At 38.9% G+C, this 16,259-nt stretch overlaps 1 protein-coding gene and 1 pseudogene across 3 annotated transcripts in view; both read left to right on the top strand.

Moving 5' to 3' along the window:
- LOC308645936 (olfactory receptor 7E24-like) overlaps window positions 1-9,921 on the top strand; it is a gene marked incomplete at both ends in the record, with an annotated part of 109,833 nt that extends 99,912 nt beyond the window's left edge. Inside the window, one exon of one of the 2 annotated variants that reach the window (XM_081288390.1) lies at window positions 9,039-9,921. In XM_081288390.1, coding sequence (XP_081144516.1) covers window positions 9,091-9,921 — 831 coding nt within the window. Of the gene's footprint in view, window positions 1-9,033 lie in introns of those variants that run through there. The other variant, XM_081288389.1, reaches the window with a different exon arrangement.
- Window positions 932-1,827, top strand: LOC308645785 (olfactory receptor 7E24-like; annotated as a pseudogene). The gene has a single exon. The product of its transcript is annotated as an olfactory receptor 7E24-like (transcript).
- Window positions 9,922-16,259: the final 6,338 nt, after the last annotated feature.

The raw sequence follows: 16,259 nt of genomic DNA on the forward strand, positions 1-16,259 counted from the left end.
ACCATGAAGCAGTTTTATCAGGCCAGATGGCATTCAGAATCAAGAAAAAAGAAAGAGTTAAGGGCTATTTCCTATAACAGACATTTAGCTTTTATTATATGGGTTGATACATTAAACCTGAACATCATAAAGTGATTCAAAGGAGATATTTAAAAGTCTATGATTTAAAAATCATTGACAGGTACAGTACACACTAATGCCACATTTGAGGTCAATGCTATGATTGATTATGTGCACTGACTCAATCATACTTATCAAAATTTGAAGTTCACCCAAACAAGGATTTTTATTTTATGTTACATAATTTTTGAAGAGAAGACTTAAATCCATACAAGTGGCAAATGAAAAGATCAAAGAATGATGAGAACCCTTGCAGAAAATGGGCACATACAGCTTTCTGGTTTTGATCCATCATCATTGATCTAGTTGTCGGGACATGCTGTTCTAACACAGTCTTAAATATCTTGTCAACAGACTTTGACTAAAATCCTGAGAGAAAAATGAGGTGTATCAAACAGCCTCTTAATTTCCTTTATAGGAAGGTCATTATTTATTCCCTAATTTTTCTTTAAAGAGTAAGCTGTATTTTATTGTGATCATGAGTTCCTTCTCTCCTATTCTTCTGGACTTCTAACATTGCTCAGTTTAATTTCTCTAAAGTGTGTATGGAAAGATGGGTGAATGATGGAGAAAGTAATAATGAAAGTGTATGTAGAGACCAGGTGATTCACTATTGAGAATTAATTTTGAAGGTATGTGGGCCTCATGTGTGAGCATCTTCCTTGTGCATAGTTGAATTCAAATGTTTCCAGATGAGGGGTGCCTGTTTAATGTATTTCTTTTTCTTTTTTTAACACCCTCTTTGCTTCCCCAAAGATGTCCAAGCAACATACAAACACAAAATTTAACCCGTGTCTCTGAATTCCTACTCATGAGCTTCTCAGAGGATCCAGACCTGCAACCCATCCTCTTTGGACTGTTTCTGTCCATGTACCTGGTCACAGTGCTTGGGAACCTGCTCATCATTCTAGTTGTCAGCTCTGACCCGCACCTCCACACCCCCATGTACTTCTTCCTCTCCAGCCTGTCCTTGGCTGACATTGGTTTCATCTCCACCATGGTCCCTAACATGATTGTAAATATTCAGACTCACAATGATGTCATCTCCTACATGGGCTTTCTGACACAGATGTCCTTTTTTGCCATTTTTGTCTGTATGGATTAAATGCTTCTGACTGTGATGGCCTATGACCGGTTTGTTGCCATCTGTCACCCCCTACATTATCCAGTCATTATGAATCCTTGCCTCTGTGGCTTCTTAGTTTTGGTGTCATGTTTGCTGAGTCTTTTGGACTTCCAGTTGCACAATTTGATGATCTTAAAAATTACCAGCTTCAAGAATGTGGAAATTTCTAGTTTCTTTTGTGATCCTTCTCAACTTCTGAATCTTTCCTGTTTGGACACCTACTCTAATATCATTGTCAAATACATTCTTATTGTCATCTATGGCCTTTTCCCCATTGCAGGGATCTTTTTCTCTAACTACAAAATTATTTCCTCCATTCTGAGGATCCCATCCTCAGGTGGGAAGTACAAAGCCTTCTCCACCTATGGGTCTCACCTGGCAGTTGTTTGCTTATTTTTAGGAACAGCCTTTGGAGTGTACTTTGGATCATCTGTATCACATTCTCCTAGAAAGGGTGCGGTGGCCTCTCTGATGTTCACTGTGGTCACTCCCATGCTGAATCCTTCATCTACAGCCTGAGGAACAGGGATATTAAGAGTGCCCTGAGGAGACTGCATAGCAAATCTCAGCACTCATGGTGACTGGTTGCAACGCATGTTTGAAAATGCAGCAAAGCTAAATACCTGGTCCTGTCAATGTGCCCCTTGTGCTAATTTCTCACCAAGTTTTATAGTAAAGTGGTTGGAACTCATGTTGAGAAGGGATGTTTGGTTCTTTTCACATTGGGGACATGGTTTCACTTTGATTAGATAATCATGTATCATTAGTACATGATAGTGATTGTTGAACAACTATGTCTATATTTAATGCCACTAAGCTATGCAAATGATAATGGTAATAATGTCAATTTTTTTGTAATTTAAATTTACTATACTGAAAGTGGACTTAAGAAAGTATTATTTAAAAAAAACAATTAAAAATCTATAGTACAGATAAACTTCCTTTTTGCTAAAAGTTGGTGAAAATCCTTAATTAATGTTAATTTTCTAACATTTTTCTTCCACCATTAATATTAGCAAGTTTGTAGAGTCTGTAATATGCTCACCTATTGGCCAGTCAGGACTTCTATGCATTGAGCCTCCAAGGTCACACCTTAGTCAATGAGCAACCTCTGCCTCCAGGCTTTCAGCTTGATGGCTCCAGTCAGGTGGGCTGCATCCTGTGTTTCTTCTCACCTGGTTGTGTCTTAGGAAGTCCCTACCTGAGCATACACAGATGTCAGCCCTAAAGATGAGGTGGGAGGCCCCTGGGTACCAGCCATGTGGAATCCACTCTCCTTAGTCATGACCACCTGAGCCAGTCTAAATAGGTAACTGCTGAGGGAGGTGAGGATGGAGGAAGGACCAACATGCAGTGTGGCTGCCCAGAGGGAGAGCGCTGCACAGTGTCAGTCATGGGGACTGAGAGTCGAGGCACGTATGTGACATCCACGGTGGTGGTGGGCATGGTGGCAATGTCACTACAGTTGTCCTTTCCTCCCACACTGGTCCTTCTTACCACACACTGTCATCCACATGGAGAGAATGTACTCTTCACACTGTCCTCAGCACTGAGAGATGTCTATGAGGGTGAGGAGGAGGAGGTGGACCTGGATGAGGATAGCACACAAACATATGATCCTTCATTGAGAGAGTGCTGGGTGGCAGGTGCTGAAGTGTGTGGTATGTGTAGGGTGTTTACATTTGTCTGCCTAATTTTTATCAAGCTATAATTGCCACATTATTATGTTTGACATATTGGAAAAGATCAGAGATTTTAGTAACTTGTGCTGGGTGTTCAGGTCAAATAGCTGAAGCCATGTGTGAAGTGCACTGTGGCTTTGAGGCATATGGCATCTTGGCAGGACAGTGCTGACAGGTTGTCCCCTCCACAAGCAACCCTGTGTTTCACCTTGCTGTCTGTGTAGGATGCAATCCCTTTCCTGTGCACTTCCCTTTGGGATTTCTGGTAGATCCCAGGACAGAGCAATCGGTGGCATCAGTTGCACTGATGTAGGACAGATCAGGCTGGACACCCAAGGTGTTTTTAGGAAGCAGGTTTGTTTAAATTGCAGTGGTCCCAAGAGCCGAATGACTAAAAATCTCTGGACTCTGGATCTGAAAATTACTTGTGATTTATACACAGTTGGGGACAAAGTTTCATAATAGTGGTTGGTTACATGGCAGGTACTCTTTGTCCCATAGTCTTAGGCTTGGCAGAGGTTTCACAAGTTTTACCAAGGAAAACAAAATATTACCTTTTATACAAATGTCTGTTGAGACAGAGTGTATTACAGCCTTTGTCAGCAAACCTTGCATTTAGAAAGAGGAAGCTTCAAACCAGAATATGCTCTCTGAAGAACTCCTGTGAAATCCTGTTGATACTCTTTACAAAAGCTTGCTTTCAAAAAGCTTAATTATGATGTTGGCCCTGAAGAAGCTTATATGTTAACAATTATGGTGAGGGATCTCTTTGTGGCTGTATCAGCACCAATTCAGGAAGAATGGCTGAGATGAGCACAAACATCTAAGATCAAGTGGGCACAAATAATCCAGCAAAGACCTCCCTGTGTTCCCCACTCCAGGATACCCTTGCAGCTGCCACATCCTCCTGCATTCTGCTAATAATCCATCTCCATCAGATGAAGAGCAAAGCAGGTCTAGACTGCATTACTACTCAGGAATTTGAAAAGGGTTAAGAATGTACCAGATATGTACCTCAAGCTAAGACCCCTGAATCCCGGTTAAAATATTCTGACTTTGGAAAAAAGTCAAAAAGTTTAATGCAATACAACCACAGATTTAAAATTTATTTTTTGCTGCTGTTGTCTAGATTCATTCTTTCTGCAACAATGGGTGGGTTGTTAGCATCTCTGAGACCCAATAATGTCATCCAAGGTGATTTCTTGTTAATACAATGACAATGAATCCAGATTAAACAGAAAATCTGTACTACCTATGTGGTTAATATGTGATGGTAGAATAAAATATGGGCAAAAATAAATTAGATAGAGTTACCCCAAAACAATGCCAGAGATGTCCATTAGCTTTTGAAAAGCAAAGTAGGAACAAAGGGAAGTGACAGTAGAACCTTAGAGCCTGGCCTGAGACAAAGTTTTGAATTTCACATCATTTTAATGCTGTAGAGTCCTTTGACCATCATTTTAAGAAGTAGATACACTATTTCTTTAATTACTGAATGCTTAGTTAAAAAATAACTTATGACCAAATAAATGTCACTGAGGTATGTATTTATTATGATTCATATGGTAATTTTTTGTTATATATATTTTATCTTAAGAATGCGCCTTAAAAGCTGATGTATCTTTGAAAAACACAGAAGTGAAAGAAGAAAATTAAGTACACAATTTTCCTCCAAATTACAGCTAGGGTCCAAATCTTAAGTGGACCTTCATTTTCTCTTCTTCATCTTCTTGCATTAATATTGGGAAGTCCATAGAGATGGGCATTGCATGGACCAATTAGTCTAATTGTGAGCTCTGTGTATTGAGCTTCCAAGATCCTATATTAGTCCACAGTGAGCCTGTGCCTGCAGCCCTTCAGTGTATGGTTCCTGACCAGTGAGCTGCGTGGCTGTGTCTCCTGCTGTGTTTCTGTATCAGGAAGTGCCCAGCTGACAGCATATTCATAGGAATGCTGGGCACAGAGTCTGAGCCTTTGTTGGCCACCAGGTATGGATGGGTCTTGGCATGTGCACTTCTTAGTCATGATCCAGGAGAGAATCATTGTAATCCTGTAAGTACAGAGTGAGCTTTTGGATGTGCTAATGAATACAGGGAGTAACATTTCCTCATCTTGAGAACAAATTTCACTGTTTGAGTAGCCAGAGGGAAGAACACGAACATGCAGTTTTTGTATGGGTTGGTGAAGTTTTTTTTTGTTTGTTTGTTTAAGGTGAGGGTATTGGGTATCATTTTAAAAATTTTATCTCTACCAGACTGGTTTCTGTTTTCCACAGAAATTTCACCCAAAACTGCACAAAATGGGTTGGTCCTTTAAAAGTGTTTTCTTACCTCTATGAAAGGACTATGGTGGTGAAAAGATGAGGAGGAGGATGACTGAAGCCAGAGCATAATAAACTGATATGCAGGGCTCCCCAGGGTTAGTGCTGAGCAACATGGTCTACGTCTTTTTTTCATTTCATGTATGTCACCATGCTGTAGTTATGCACGCCCAATTTATTATACTTTACAATAAACAAAGAAGAACATTATAATTAATGGAACTTGTTCCTGTTTGTTAGACCAGAAAAAGTGCAGTTTTGTTTGCACTGGGTTGTCTGGCCATGGACACAGAGCATTACAGGAGAATCCTGGCAGGCTGTCCCATTGGCAAGCCCACCAGCCATTTCTCTTGCTTACTCTGTTCTTCCTCTTGTGATTCCTGGTGATCACAGGCAGAGCAGTGAGGTCACCTGTTGCATGCACCATGGAAGAACAGCCACAGTTCACAGGAGACGTCACAGTAGGGGAGGCTGATGATCATTCAGGATAGATCCACATTTGGGTCCCCTCCAGAACCTCCTTGAGCTCATCACATGCTCCTCCTTGCTGGAAAACAACCCTCTCAATATCAAAGCAAACATAATGTTAGGTTTTGATTTCATTCCCATTCATAAAACTGTAAAGATTCTAAAAATGCCAGAGATTTACCAGTGGTTAAGATCTTTGGACCTATACTGAAAATGTCAAGTGGGAAAGAATAAAAATAAAAGTAATCCATCTATTTCAAAATCTCTCAGTCCCAATCCCTATCTCTGTAAAGCAGTTCACTAGTTTCACTGGTGTCTAGATTCAGCCTTGATATCTGGGTTGATTTCCCATTGATGCAACTGCAGAGTAAGGATAAATACTTTGTTCTCCTATTTGAATAATATGGGATATATGAATAAAATCCAGGCAAAATAAAATCTGGATATTGTTGTTACTGTTGGTTCTTAGTAGGTTAATCTTTATGCCACTCAATTAATATGTCCAGTGACCCAAAATGACCATTTTCCTATCTCTGGATGGGCATTTTAATTTTGACCTTACAGTTATGTGTGCTGGGTATTTGGGTAGAACGTCTCCTTTTTTTCTATTTCTGACTCCCTGAGGCCTATGCTCTGCTTGGCACAGGGAGGCATCCAGAATAGGTCTGTTCAGCATTGAACCCCACCACCCTTTCTTTCCTAAATTGACCAAAATGAATTTGGATTAGCAAATTGTGGCCTCCTGTCTGTACTTTCTTTCCTTTCAGCAGTGTCCATGGGTATAGACCCAAGTTAAAACTGTCTCTCTGTGTCCATGTTTTGGATGTAGAGACTCTTTATTTTCATTTAATACCATCCATAGCAGAAAAAGTTTCAGAAATCATGGCAGAGATTTTCATGAGCTTGAAGAAAGGCAAGGAGGCAGAAGCTGAAGGGCACTTAACACTGCAGCCTTCCACTGAGGCACAGGTCAGAGTTTCACTTCATTCCAGCCTCCAGTGCCCTTGACCATGGCTTTCCTCCATAATGTGGATAGTTACCAAATCATGGATTTTTTTATTAAATCACAATGACCAAATATTTGTTGAGTTTCAAATATCCCTTTGGAGATGGTGTTATTTTCTGTGTTTCCATTAAGCAGTGATCAGGGAGAGGAGGAGAGATTCGCACACGGTGCACACACTGGCAGGTGGGATGTGGGTCTGAAATGCTACCTTCCTGACTCCAGCATGATCTCTTCTGCTGGATCCAAGGGAAAGAGTATTTCCTGAATTTGACAAATTTTCTTAAGGATTCATCAAGGAGAGATTATTACTACTTGGGGTGACGCTTCATTTTCCTGATACATATTAGGATTTAGAAGATATGGGTAATACGAGCTGTCCTTGAAGGGCATAAATGTAGGTTATTAATGGCAAATTTGAACATGCATTTTTCTATTGGAAATCAATCGCCTAGCCCCAACCAACATATTTATTGGAGTTGGATATTCTTCTTTGAGTGACATGGAGATTGGCAGAGGATTTTGAAATAATTATCAAATTAATAAACTACCCAATTAAAAGATTGTGTCCTTTCAACAGATAGCACTTTGCATCAGATAAAGACTTTTCAGAAGGTGAATGTACTCCACAGAGTACCTTCTCAGGTTAATGTAAACTTGCATAGTTCATGGGCAATACGTATTGTTATGCAGAATACTTAAATTAAGTATTTTAAGTACTTTTAAGGCAACATTATAAAGGAAAACTGCATGGTAGATGATTCTGACATGAAAACACAATATCTGTGTCTGGGAGACAGGTTTGCAGGAGAATGGAAAAAGGCAGAGATACTAAGACTCAAATTTCCTATGTAATAATTCAGATCTCTAGCCAATGTTAGTCCTGGAACAAGTATTATCAGATTCATATGTTTTAATATAGGTGATGATGTTATGGATAATAAGAATAAGCAATATTCACGGAGCATGTTCTACACACTAGGATACTGTTAGATAGTAGATTTCAGCTGTGGTATAAAAAAAGACCACTCAGAATTTCACATATGGATATGCTGATGCAATTAGTGTTGTAATGACATCACTATGTTAGATATCCTAAAATATGCACAGGAAGAACTACAAGTTATGCTACTTGAAAGATTTGTTAAAAAATTTTTCTGATGACAGCCATACAAAGTGGGTAATTACTACCCCCCTTTTGAGGAATGAGGAGGTTTCCAAGAAGGTGTTACATTATTTTTTGTTGTACTCTATTTTATACTGTATCTAATTCAGTCACAGTGAGAAATGATAAATAATGAACCTAAGTGTATTTCATGTAGCCTAAATAGGAGAATTGAATCAATGTGTCAGGAATGACTGACCAGAAAATCTACGAAGAAGAAATAAGTAGATTGGAAATAAAACTTGGAGTTTGGAATCTTTACTTAGTGTTTAGATCATCAACAATGTACTTAAGGGTTTGAGATTAAAAAACTATGATCCAGTTTTATCAAGCCAGATGGAGTACAGAATCAAGAAAATGAAAAAAAAATCAAGGGGCATTTTATATAACAGATATTTTGCTGATATTATATGGGTTGATAAAAGAAACCTGCATAAAATAAAACTATTCAAAGGAGATTCTTACAGTCTAGGATTTTAAAATCATTGACAGGTACATGCACATTAATGCCACATTGTGGTCAGAAATTTTATTTATGTAATCATGTTTATCCAAATTTGAAGTTCACCAAGGATAGGATTTTTATTTATGTTATTTAATTTTTAATTAGAAAACTTTAATGAACGAAGGAGGCAAATGAGAATGATGAGACCCCTTTGCAGAAAATGGGTCCATACTGCTTTCTTGTTATGATCCACAAACCTTGTTCTAGTTGTCAGGAAAATCAGTCCTTATGCAGTCTCAAATATCTTGTCAAAGGACTTTGTTGAAAGGCCTTAGAACCAAGGGAGGTATATCAAACTGCTTCTTAATTTCCTTTTTTTTTCTTAAAGATAAGCAATATTTCATTGTGATCATGAATTTATTCCCTCCTTTGCTTCTGGACTTCTACATTGCTCAGTTCAATGTCTCTCAAGTGAGTATGGAAAGAGGGGTGGATGACGGAGATGGGTTTTTTCACTATTGAGAATTATTGTTGAAAGTGTGTGGATCTAAAATTTGAGCACCTTCCTGTGCAAACTTGATTTCAATGTTTCCAGAATGAGGGGTGCCTATTTTATGTATTTTTAAACACTTTCCTTGCTTTTCAAAAGGTGTCCAAGAAACATACAAGCACAAAATTTAACCCGTGTCTCTGAATTCCTACTCATGAGCTTCTCAGAGGATCCAGACCTGCAGCCCATCCTCTTTGTACTATTCCTGTGCATGTACCTGATCACCATCCTGGGAAACCTGCTCATCATCCTGGCTGTCTGCTCTGACTCCCACCTCCACACCCCCATGTACTTCTTCCTCTCCAACCTGTCCTTGGCTGACATTGGTTTCATTTCTACCACAGTTCCAAACATGATTGTAAACATTCAAACTCACAATTATACCATCTCCTATGTAGGATGCCTGACACAGATGTCTCTTTTTACCACTCTTTTCTGTATGGATTATATGCTTCTGACTGTGATGGCCTATGACCGGTTTGTGGCCATCTGTCACCCCCTGCATTATCCAGTCATTATGAACCCTTACCTCTGTGGCTTCTTAATTTTGGGGTCATTTTTGCTGAGTCTTTTGGACTCCCAGCTGCACAATTTGATGATCTTAAAAGTTACCAGCTTCAAGGATGTGGAAATTTCCAATTTCTACTGTGACCCTTCTGAACTTCTGAATCTTTCCTGTTCTGACACCTACTCTAATATCATTGTCAAATTCATTCTTATTGTCATCTATGGCCTTTTCCCCATCTCAGGGATTCTTTTCTCTTATTATAAAATTATTTCCTCCATTCTTAGGATCCCATCCTCAGGTGGGAAGTACAAAGCCTTCTCTACCTGTGGCTCTCACCTGGCAGTGTTTTGCTTATTTTTAGGAACAGGCATTGCAGTGTATTTTGGATCAGCTGTATCACATTCTCCCAGGAAGGATGCAGTGGCCTCTGTGATGTACACTGTGGTCACCCCCATGCTGAACCCCTTCATCTACAGCCTGAGGAACAGGGACATTAAAAGGGCCCTGAGGAGGCTGCAGATCAGGAAAGTCTAATCCCAGCCCCTGTGGGGTCTGGCTGCCATGCATTTTTGAAAATGCAACAGAGACAAATACCTAGTCCTGTCCATATGCCCCGCATGCTAATTTATCACCAAGTTTTATATTAGAATGGTTGGAACTCATCCTGGGAAAAATTAAGAAATAGTTCTGTAGGTGTCTGGACCTTGAATGTGAACAGCTGTTAGAAATTGGTCTGTTTGAATCTGGAATGCCCCTCAAAGACTTGCATGTTGAAGTCTTTGTCCTAATAACAGCAGTGTTCAAATGCTGGATGAAAAGTGGATGTTCCATGAGACCTCTAACCTTATCTGTGGATTGATTCTCCCCCCCCAATCCTTTCCCTCTTTCCCTTTTGTCTTCCTTCTTTTCTTTTTTCTTTCTTATTTCCAATACAAGTATTCCCTCCTTTAAGTGATTTTCCTCAGGTATTTTTTCACAGTAACAGAAAGGTGACTAACCCAGAAACCAAACAACTAGGGTGCATATAAGGCTCACTTATATAGTATGGAGAAGGACACGGATTTTGAAAGTTTCATTGTAATCAGAAGCTAAAAAAACAAATGATGTTTGTCTCTGGGGTAATGCCACATAGCATTTTAAAGCTTTCAAAATAAATGTATGTACTATTTAGAGAAACTTTACATGTTGAAACAAATCAGCACATTGGGCAATAGGTGTTTTGTTGCATACTACCAAGGAGAGATTATGTACTCTTTAGGCATGTGCTTAAGAAAACTGTTTATGTATACAAAAATAAATGCAGATATGAAACCAGTGCCAGGAAAATCTACCCTCAAAATTTCTGACAGCAATTGCCTCTGGGGCAGAAATATGCAAGAGGATAGTATCATACAGAGATGCCAAGACCTGAAATTTTATAGAAATTCATTAAAACTCCTACAAGATTTAGTTGTCAAGAACAGTGATTATAATTTTTTTGATGATGAAGTGGATTTCTGCAGTTTTTCCTTGACATTTGTATCGGTGCATTTTAGTTGTGTGCAGTGTTGGGATCTATTGTTACATATTTGTACATGCACACAATATAACAACAGAATTCCATCAGTATAACTCCCCAGCACTCCCCCTCCATCCCTTCTTCCCTTCCTCTCCCTGTTCATTTTCTCTACTCTCCTGACCTCCCTTTTTCATGCAATAACCCCTGGCTTTCTTTCCCTTTCTCCTCTATAGCTTCCACAAATGAAAGAAAACATGTGATCCTTGACCTTCTGAGTTTGACTTACTCCACTTAATGTAATGTTCTCATGTTCCACCCATTTTTCTGCAAATGACATTATATCATTTTTCCTTATGGCTGAATAAAACTCCATTCTGTATATTCACCACCTTTCTTTATCCATTTATTCAATGATGGATACCTATTTTCCCTTCATGTTACATTTTAAAAAAATCAATGAAGAATATTAATCCTACAGGATAGTGGTCTTACTGTAGTGTATTGATACATGCAGGTGACAGTAATACTCCTAAGCCCGCCCTTGTCTGTCACTTCTTCCCTCCCTGTGCACAGTTCCCTCAACCATAAACCTCTGCCTCCTACTTCACGACAAGTAATCCTTTCATCTCACTATGAAGTCATTTCCTGCATTGGAACAATCCCATCCACAGGTGAGAAGGGTGAAGCATTTTTGTGTGGGACTCTCCTGTCATTTATTTGTTAGTTTTATGGCTCTAGCATGGAAGTGTCTTGTGTTGCAACTGTGTCACATTCTTCTAGTGATGTGGCCTTTCTGGTGGACTAAGCGATGTATCCCACGGGCACCTCTATGCTGTATCCTTCCTGTGCAGCCTGAGGAACTCAACATTAATGTCCCCTCTGGAAGCTCTGTGGCAGAACTGTCTAATCTCAGGACCTGAGCATCCAGCTGGGATGTAATGTCAGAAAATGCAGCAAGATTAACATATTTCCTATAAATCCAGCTTCCTAGAGCATGTTGTTTTTGTATGTTGACGGGTTTAATTCCTTATATTTCATAAGCAAACGGTGATCACCAAGGTTGTGGCATTTTTAAAATGGATTCCCAAGTTTGGTTTGAGTGGATGAAAAATTTCTGGAGATGTTTGATGGTAATAGTTGCACAAGAATGTGAATGTAACTAAGGCCACCCAAGCACGGACTTGACATGGTTAACATGGTAATTTTTGTTGTTTATATTTTCTTCTAATAAAATAAACATAAAATCAGATGAATCTCTGCAAAATTTATAAGTGGAAGAAGTGAAGCGTGTGTATGAGATTCCTTCTAAGCAGAGGGAGCATCCACATGTTTTGTGGACATTCATTTCTCCCTCTGCTTCCCCTCCCCATCTCCTCTTCTTCCTCTTCCTCCTCTTCTCATCTGTTTACATTAGGAAGTTCTTTGAGACTGGGATAACGTGAACCAATTTGGCTAATTAGGAGCTCTGCATTAAGCTACCTGACAATATAATATTCAGTAATCAGGCTGTGTCAGCCGTCCTTCTGTGAGTGGTTCATGTCCAGTGATCTCTGTAGCTTAATCTCCCTGTGACACTCTTCACCAGGAGGCAGCTATATAATAATGCAGTACTCCGATGAATCCTGAAGACACAGTCTGAGCTTTCACTGGGCATCAGGCATGGGGAGGTCTTTATTTCTGCCCTTGTTCATGAACAGAGACACATCAACCAGTAAGTGCAAAGGGATCCCATGCATTAGGTGAGGATTCGTGGAAGTATTCTTTCCTTATCATGAGAACAAACATGATAGTTTAGGTAACCTGACCCATGTGCACCCTAATATGCAAAGTTTCAACTATGAGAATTGAGACCATTTATGTTCTTGTTTATGGTGCAGATACCAGAAACCTTATTCAAAATTTGCTTTTTACCCCACACTGTATCTACCTTTCATAAAAGTCTCACCCATAATAGCAAAAAGTGGTCCTTTCTAAACAGTTCTAAAAAGATTAGGAAGGTGATGTGAGGATGAGATCAAGGCCAAGAGTAACCCTCACATCATGGACTGATAGAGAGGGCTTCCTGCCCACCAGCACTGAGTGATCTGAGTCACTCATTAATTTTTATGCATGTCATCTTATTTCATATATATATATATATATATATATATATATATATATATATACACACACACACACACACATTAGTATTATTTTACAGAAAATGAAAGGCCACATTATATTTATGTAAATAAAATTGTACTAGTTATTAGGAAAAAAATGAAGCCATGTTTGAATTGGTCTCTCTGGTTATGGACACAGGGCTTCATACCAGGAGAATCCTGGCAGATTGTCCCCTTGACAACCCCAACAGTCATTTCACCTCTTGTCACTCCAGGAGAAGACCTCTTGTTCATTGTCTTCTGCCTTTTGTGGGTTCCTGGTGGGTCACAGGACAGAATAGTGGGAGGAGCCACTTGTATCCATAATAGAAAGATTATCCAGGAATCAAGGGCAAAATTGCCAAAAAGTGTAGCTGTGTCCTAGTTCTGCACAGATCTCTGTCTTGGCCCCCTTGCAGGACCCCTTGTAGCTGATCACTGTCTCCTCCATTCTTAAAATCACCCCATCAGCTTTTAAAGGACTCACAGAGTCCAGTCTTGATTTGATTCCTTGATTTGGCACAGGAAACAAGAAAGAATTTAAATATGTACTTGGTGAAGACAGTAGGTCCTCTGCTTAATACTTCCTATTGGCTGGGAGACATTAAAAACGTTAATGAATTGGACTCAAAAATCAGACAATTTAAATTTGAATCCTGTCTATGTCACTTATTTCTACTTTGACATAGGACAAGTTTTTAGTGTCCCTGAGACTCAGTGGACACTGAAATATGAATGGATTTCTAGTCTAGACAAGTGCATTGAATATGGATTCAATAGATAATAGAAGCTTCCTATGGGATTAACTTATGAGGTAGGTATTAAAAAGGGGCAAAAATTTAGATAGTGTCATTATTTTTTATAGTGATGAGGTTAATCTTCATAGTATTTACTGATATTTTTTTAAAAATACCCAGAGAATTAGAGAAAACAACCAAATGATCACAATGAAATATTGACCAAACATTCTGAAAAACAATGAAGAATAAAAACCCTTAATTTTATTTCAATATAATCTACGAGTCAACATTTAATATCCTGTGACCTGAAGTTATCATTTTTCTATTTCAATGGGAGTTTTCTTTCTTTTTTCTTTTTCATTTTTTTTTTTGTACCAGGGATTGAACACAGGGGCACTCAACAGCTGAGCCACATTCCCAGCCATTTTGGTTTTTATTTTTTATTTTGAGACATGGTCTTGCTGAGTTGCTTATGGCCTCGCTAAGTTGGTGAGACTGGTGTTGACTTACCATACTGCTGTCTAAGCCTCTGAGCTGCTGAGATCGCCCAGCAGGACATTTTAATTTTGATGCTGTAGATATCTGTGCTGTGTACTTGGGGAAGACTGTTTTTTTTTTTTCTTTCTTCACTAATTCTCAAGAGATAATCTTTGCTTGCCACAGAGGAGGCATCAAAAATCTATTAAAGTTTGAATCACCCTTTCCTTAGGTCACTAAATTGGCCCTATATCCCATTTGAAAAATACACTTGGTATTTTCAGTCTGCACTGTCATTCCTCTTGTCCCCCTAGAACTAGAGACAAGTTAAAATAGCTCTTTTTTGTGGCCATATCATGGACTCACAGCACATTAATTTTATTTGAACACCATCTACAAGATTCAGTTTTTGAAAGAAGAAAGCTGAGATTGTAATGAGGATGAAAAAGAGAAAAGAGGTCAAAACAAAAGGGAGAGAGGAATCCCATAAAAATAGAAGGGAGACGGTGGAGTAAGGGAAAGGGTGGGGGAGAGAGAGCAAATTATATTCTAACCATAATTATACATCTATGTCAAAATGAATCCCAATATGATGTATAACTATGATGTACTAATAAAAACAGAAAAATATTTCATCGCAAGATATCAGAATATAATGTGGTATATTCAACTGCTTGTTTATTTCTTGTTATCAGAATGATATTTTTCATAATGAGGAATGCTATAAATTATTCTTCATTGTTTTTCAGAATGTTTGGTCAATATTTCATTGTGATCATTTGGTTGTTTCCTCTAATTCTCTGGGTCTTTTTAAAAAAATATTTATTTTATAGTTGGACACAATACCTTTATTTCACTCATTTATTTATTTTTTTATATGGTGCTGAGGATCAAACCCAGGGTTCCGTGCATGGGAGACGAGTGCTCTACCGCTGAGCCACAACCCCAGCCCTAATTCTCTGGGTCTTTTAACATTGTTCAGTTGAATGTGTCTGAGGCAGTCTTGGCTATAAGGCAGATAATACAGGAAATAATGAAGAGTCAACGAAATTGTGTCTTCCGTAACTGAGAAGTATTGTTGATGGTGAATGAGTTAAAATATGGATTCTATTTTTTGTCACCTCAAAAAAAAATTTTTTAATACTGGGATTAAACCCAGGACCACTCTACCATCAATCCATACCCCCAGCCATTTTTTCTTCTTTATTTTGAAAGAGGTTTTCACTAAACTGCCCAGGCTGGCCCTCAACTTGTGATCTCAGATTCCTGAGTCTCTGGGATTCCAGGGTTGTATTACCTTGCCTGGTCCAAACTTCAACTTTTTAAAAATTAATTAATTAATTAATTTTAATTAGGTAGATATGACAGCAGAATGCATTTTGATTCATTTTACACAATTGCAGCCAAGTTTTTATTTCTCTGATTGTGTATGATGTAGTGTCGTCCCGTATGTGCAGTCCTACATGTATCTAGGGTTATGATGTCCATCTCATTCCACCATCTTTCCTGCCCCCATAAAACATGGATTCTTTATTTGCAAATATGGAATTTAAATGTAAACAGAGTGCTCGGTGCCTGATTGTGTATTTCTCCTCTCCCAAAGTGTCTAAGGAATATGAAGTACAAAATCTAATATGTGTCTCTGAATTTCAACTGTCAATTCTCAGGGGACCCAGACCAGCAACCCAATTTCTTTGGACTGTTCCTGTCCAGGTACCTGGTCACAGTTCTTGGGAACCTACTCATCATCCTGGCTGTCAGCCTCGACTTCCACCTTTACACCCCTTTGTACTTCTTGATCTTTAATGTGTGTTCAACTGACATCTGTTTTATATCCATGATGGTTCCAAAGATGGCTGTGGATATGCTAACCCATAGCACAGTCATCAGTCATGTGGCTGCCTGACACAGATGTCTCTTTATCATTTCTGCATGTATGGATGTTCTGCTTCTGATGGTGATGGCTCCTGATTTGTGGCCATTTGTTACTCCTGGCATTATCCAGTCATGAGGAAT

This window comes from Spermophilus citellus (genome assembly GCF_964194105.1).
Source record: "Spermophilus citellus genome assembly, chromosome: 3".
Taxonomy (NCBI): domain Eukaryota; kingdom Metazoa; phylum Chordata; class Mammalia; order Rodentia; family Sciuridae; genus Spermophilus; species Spermophilus citellus.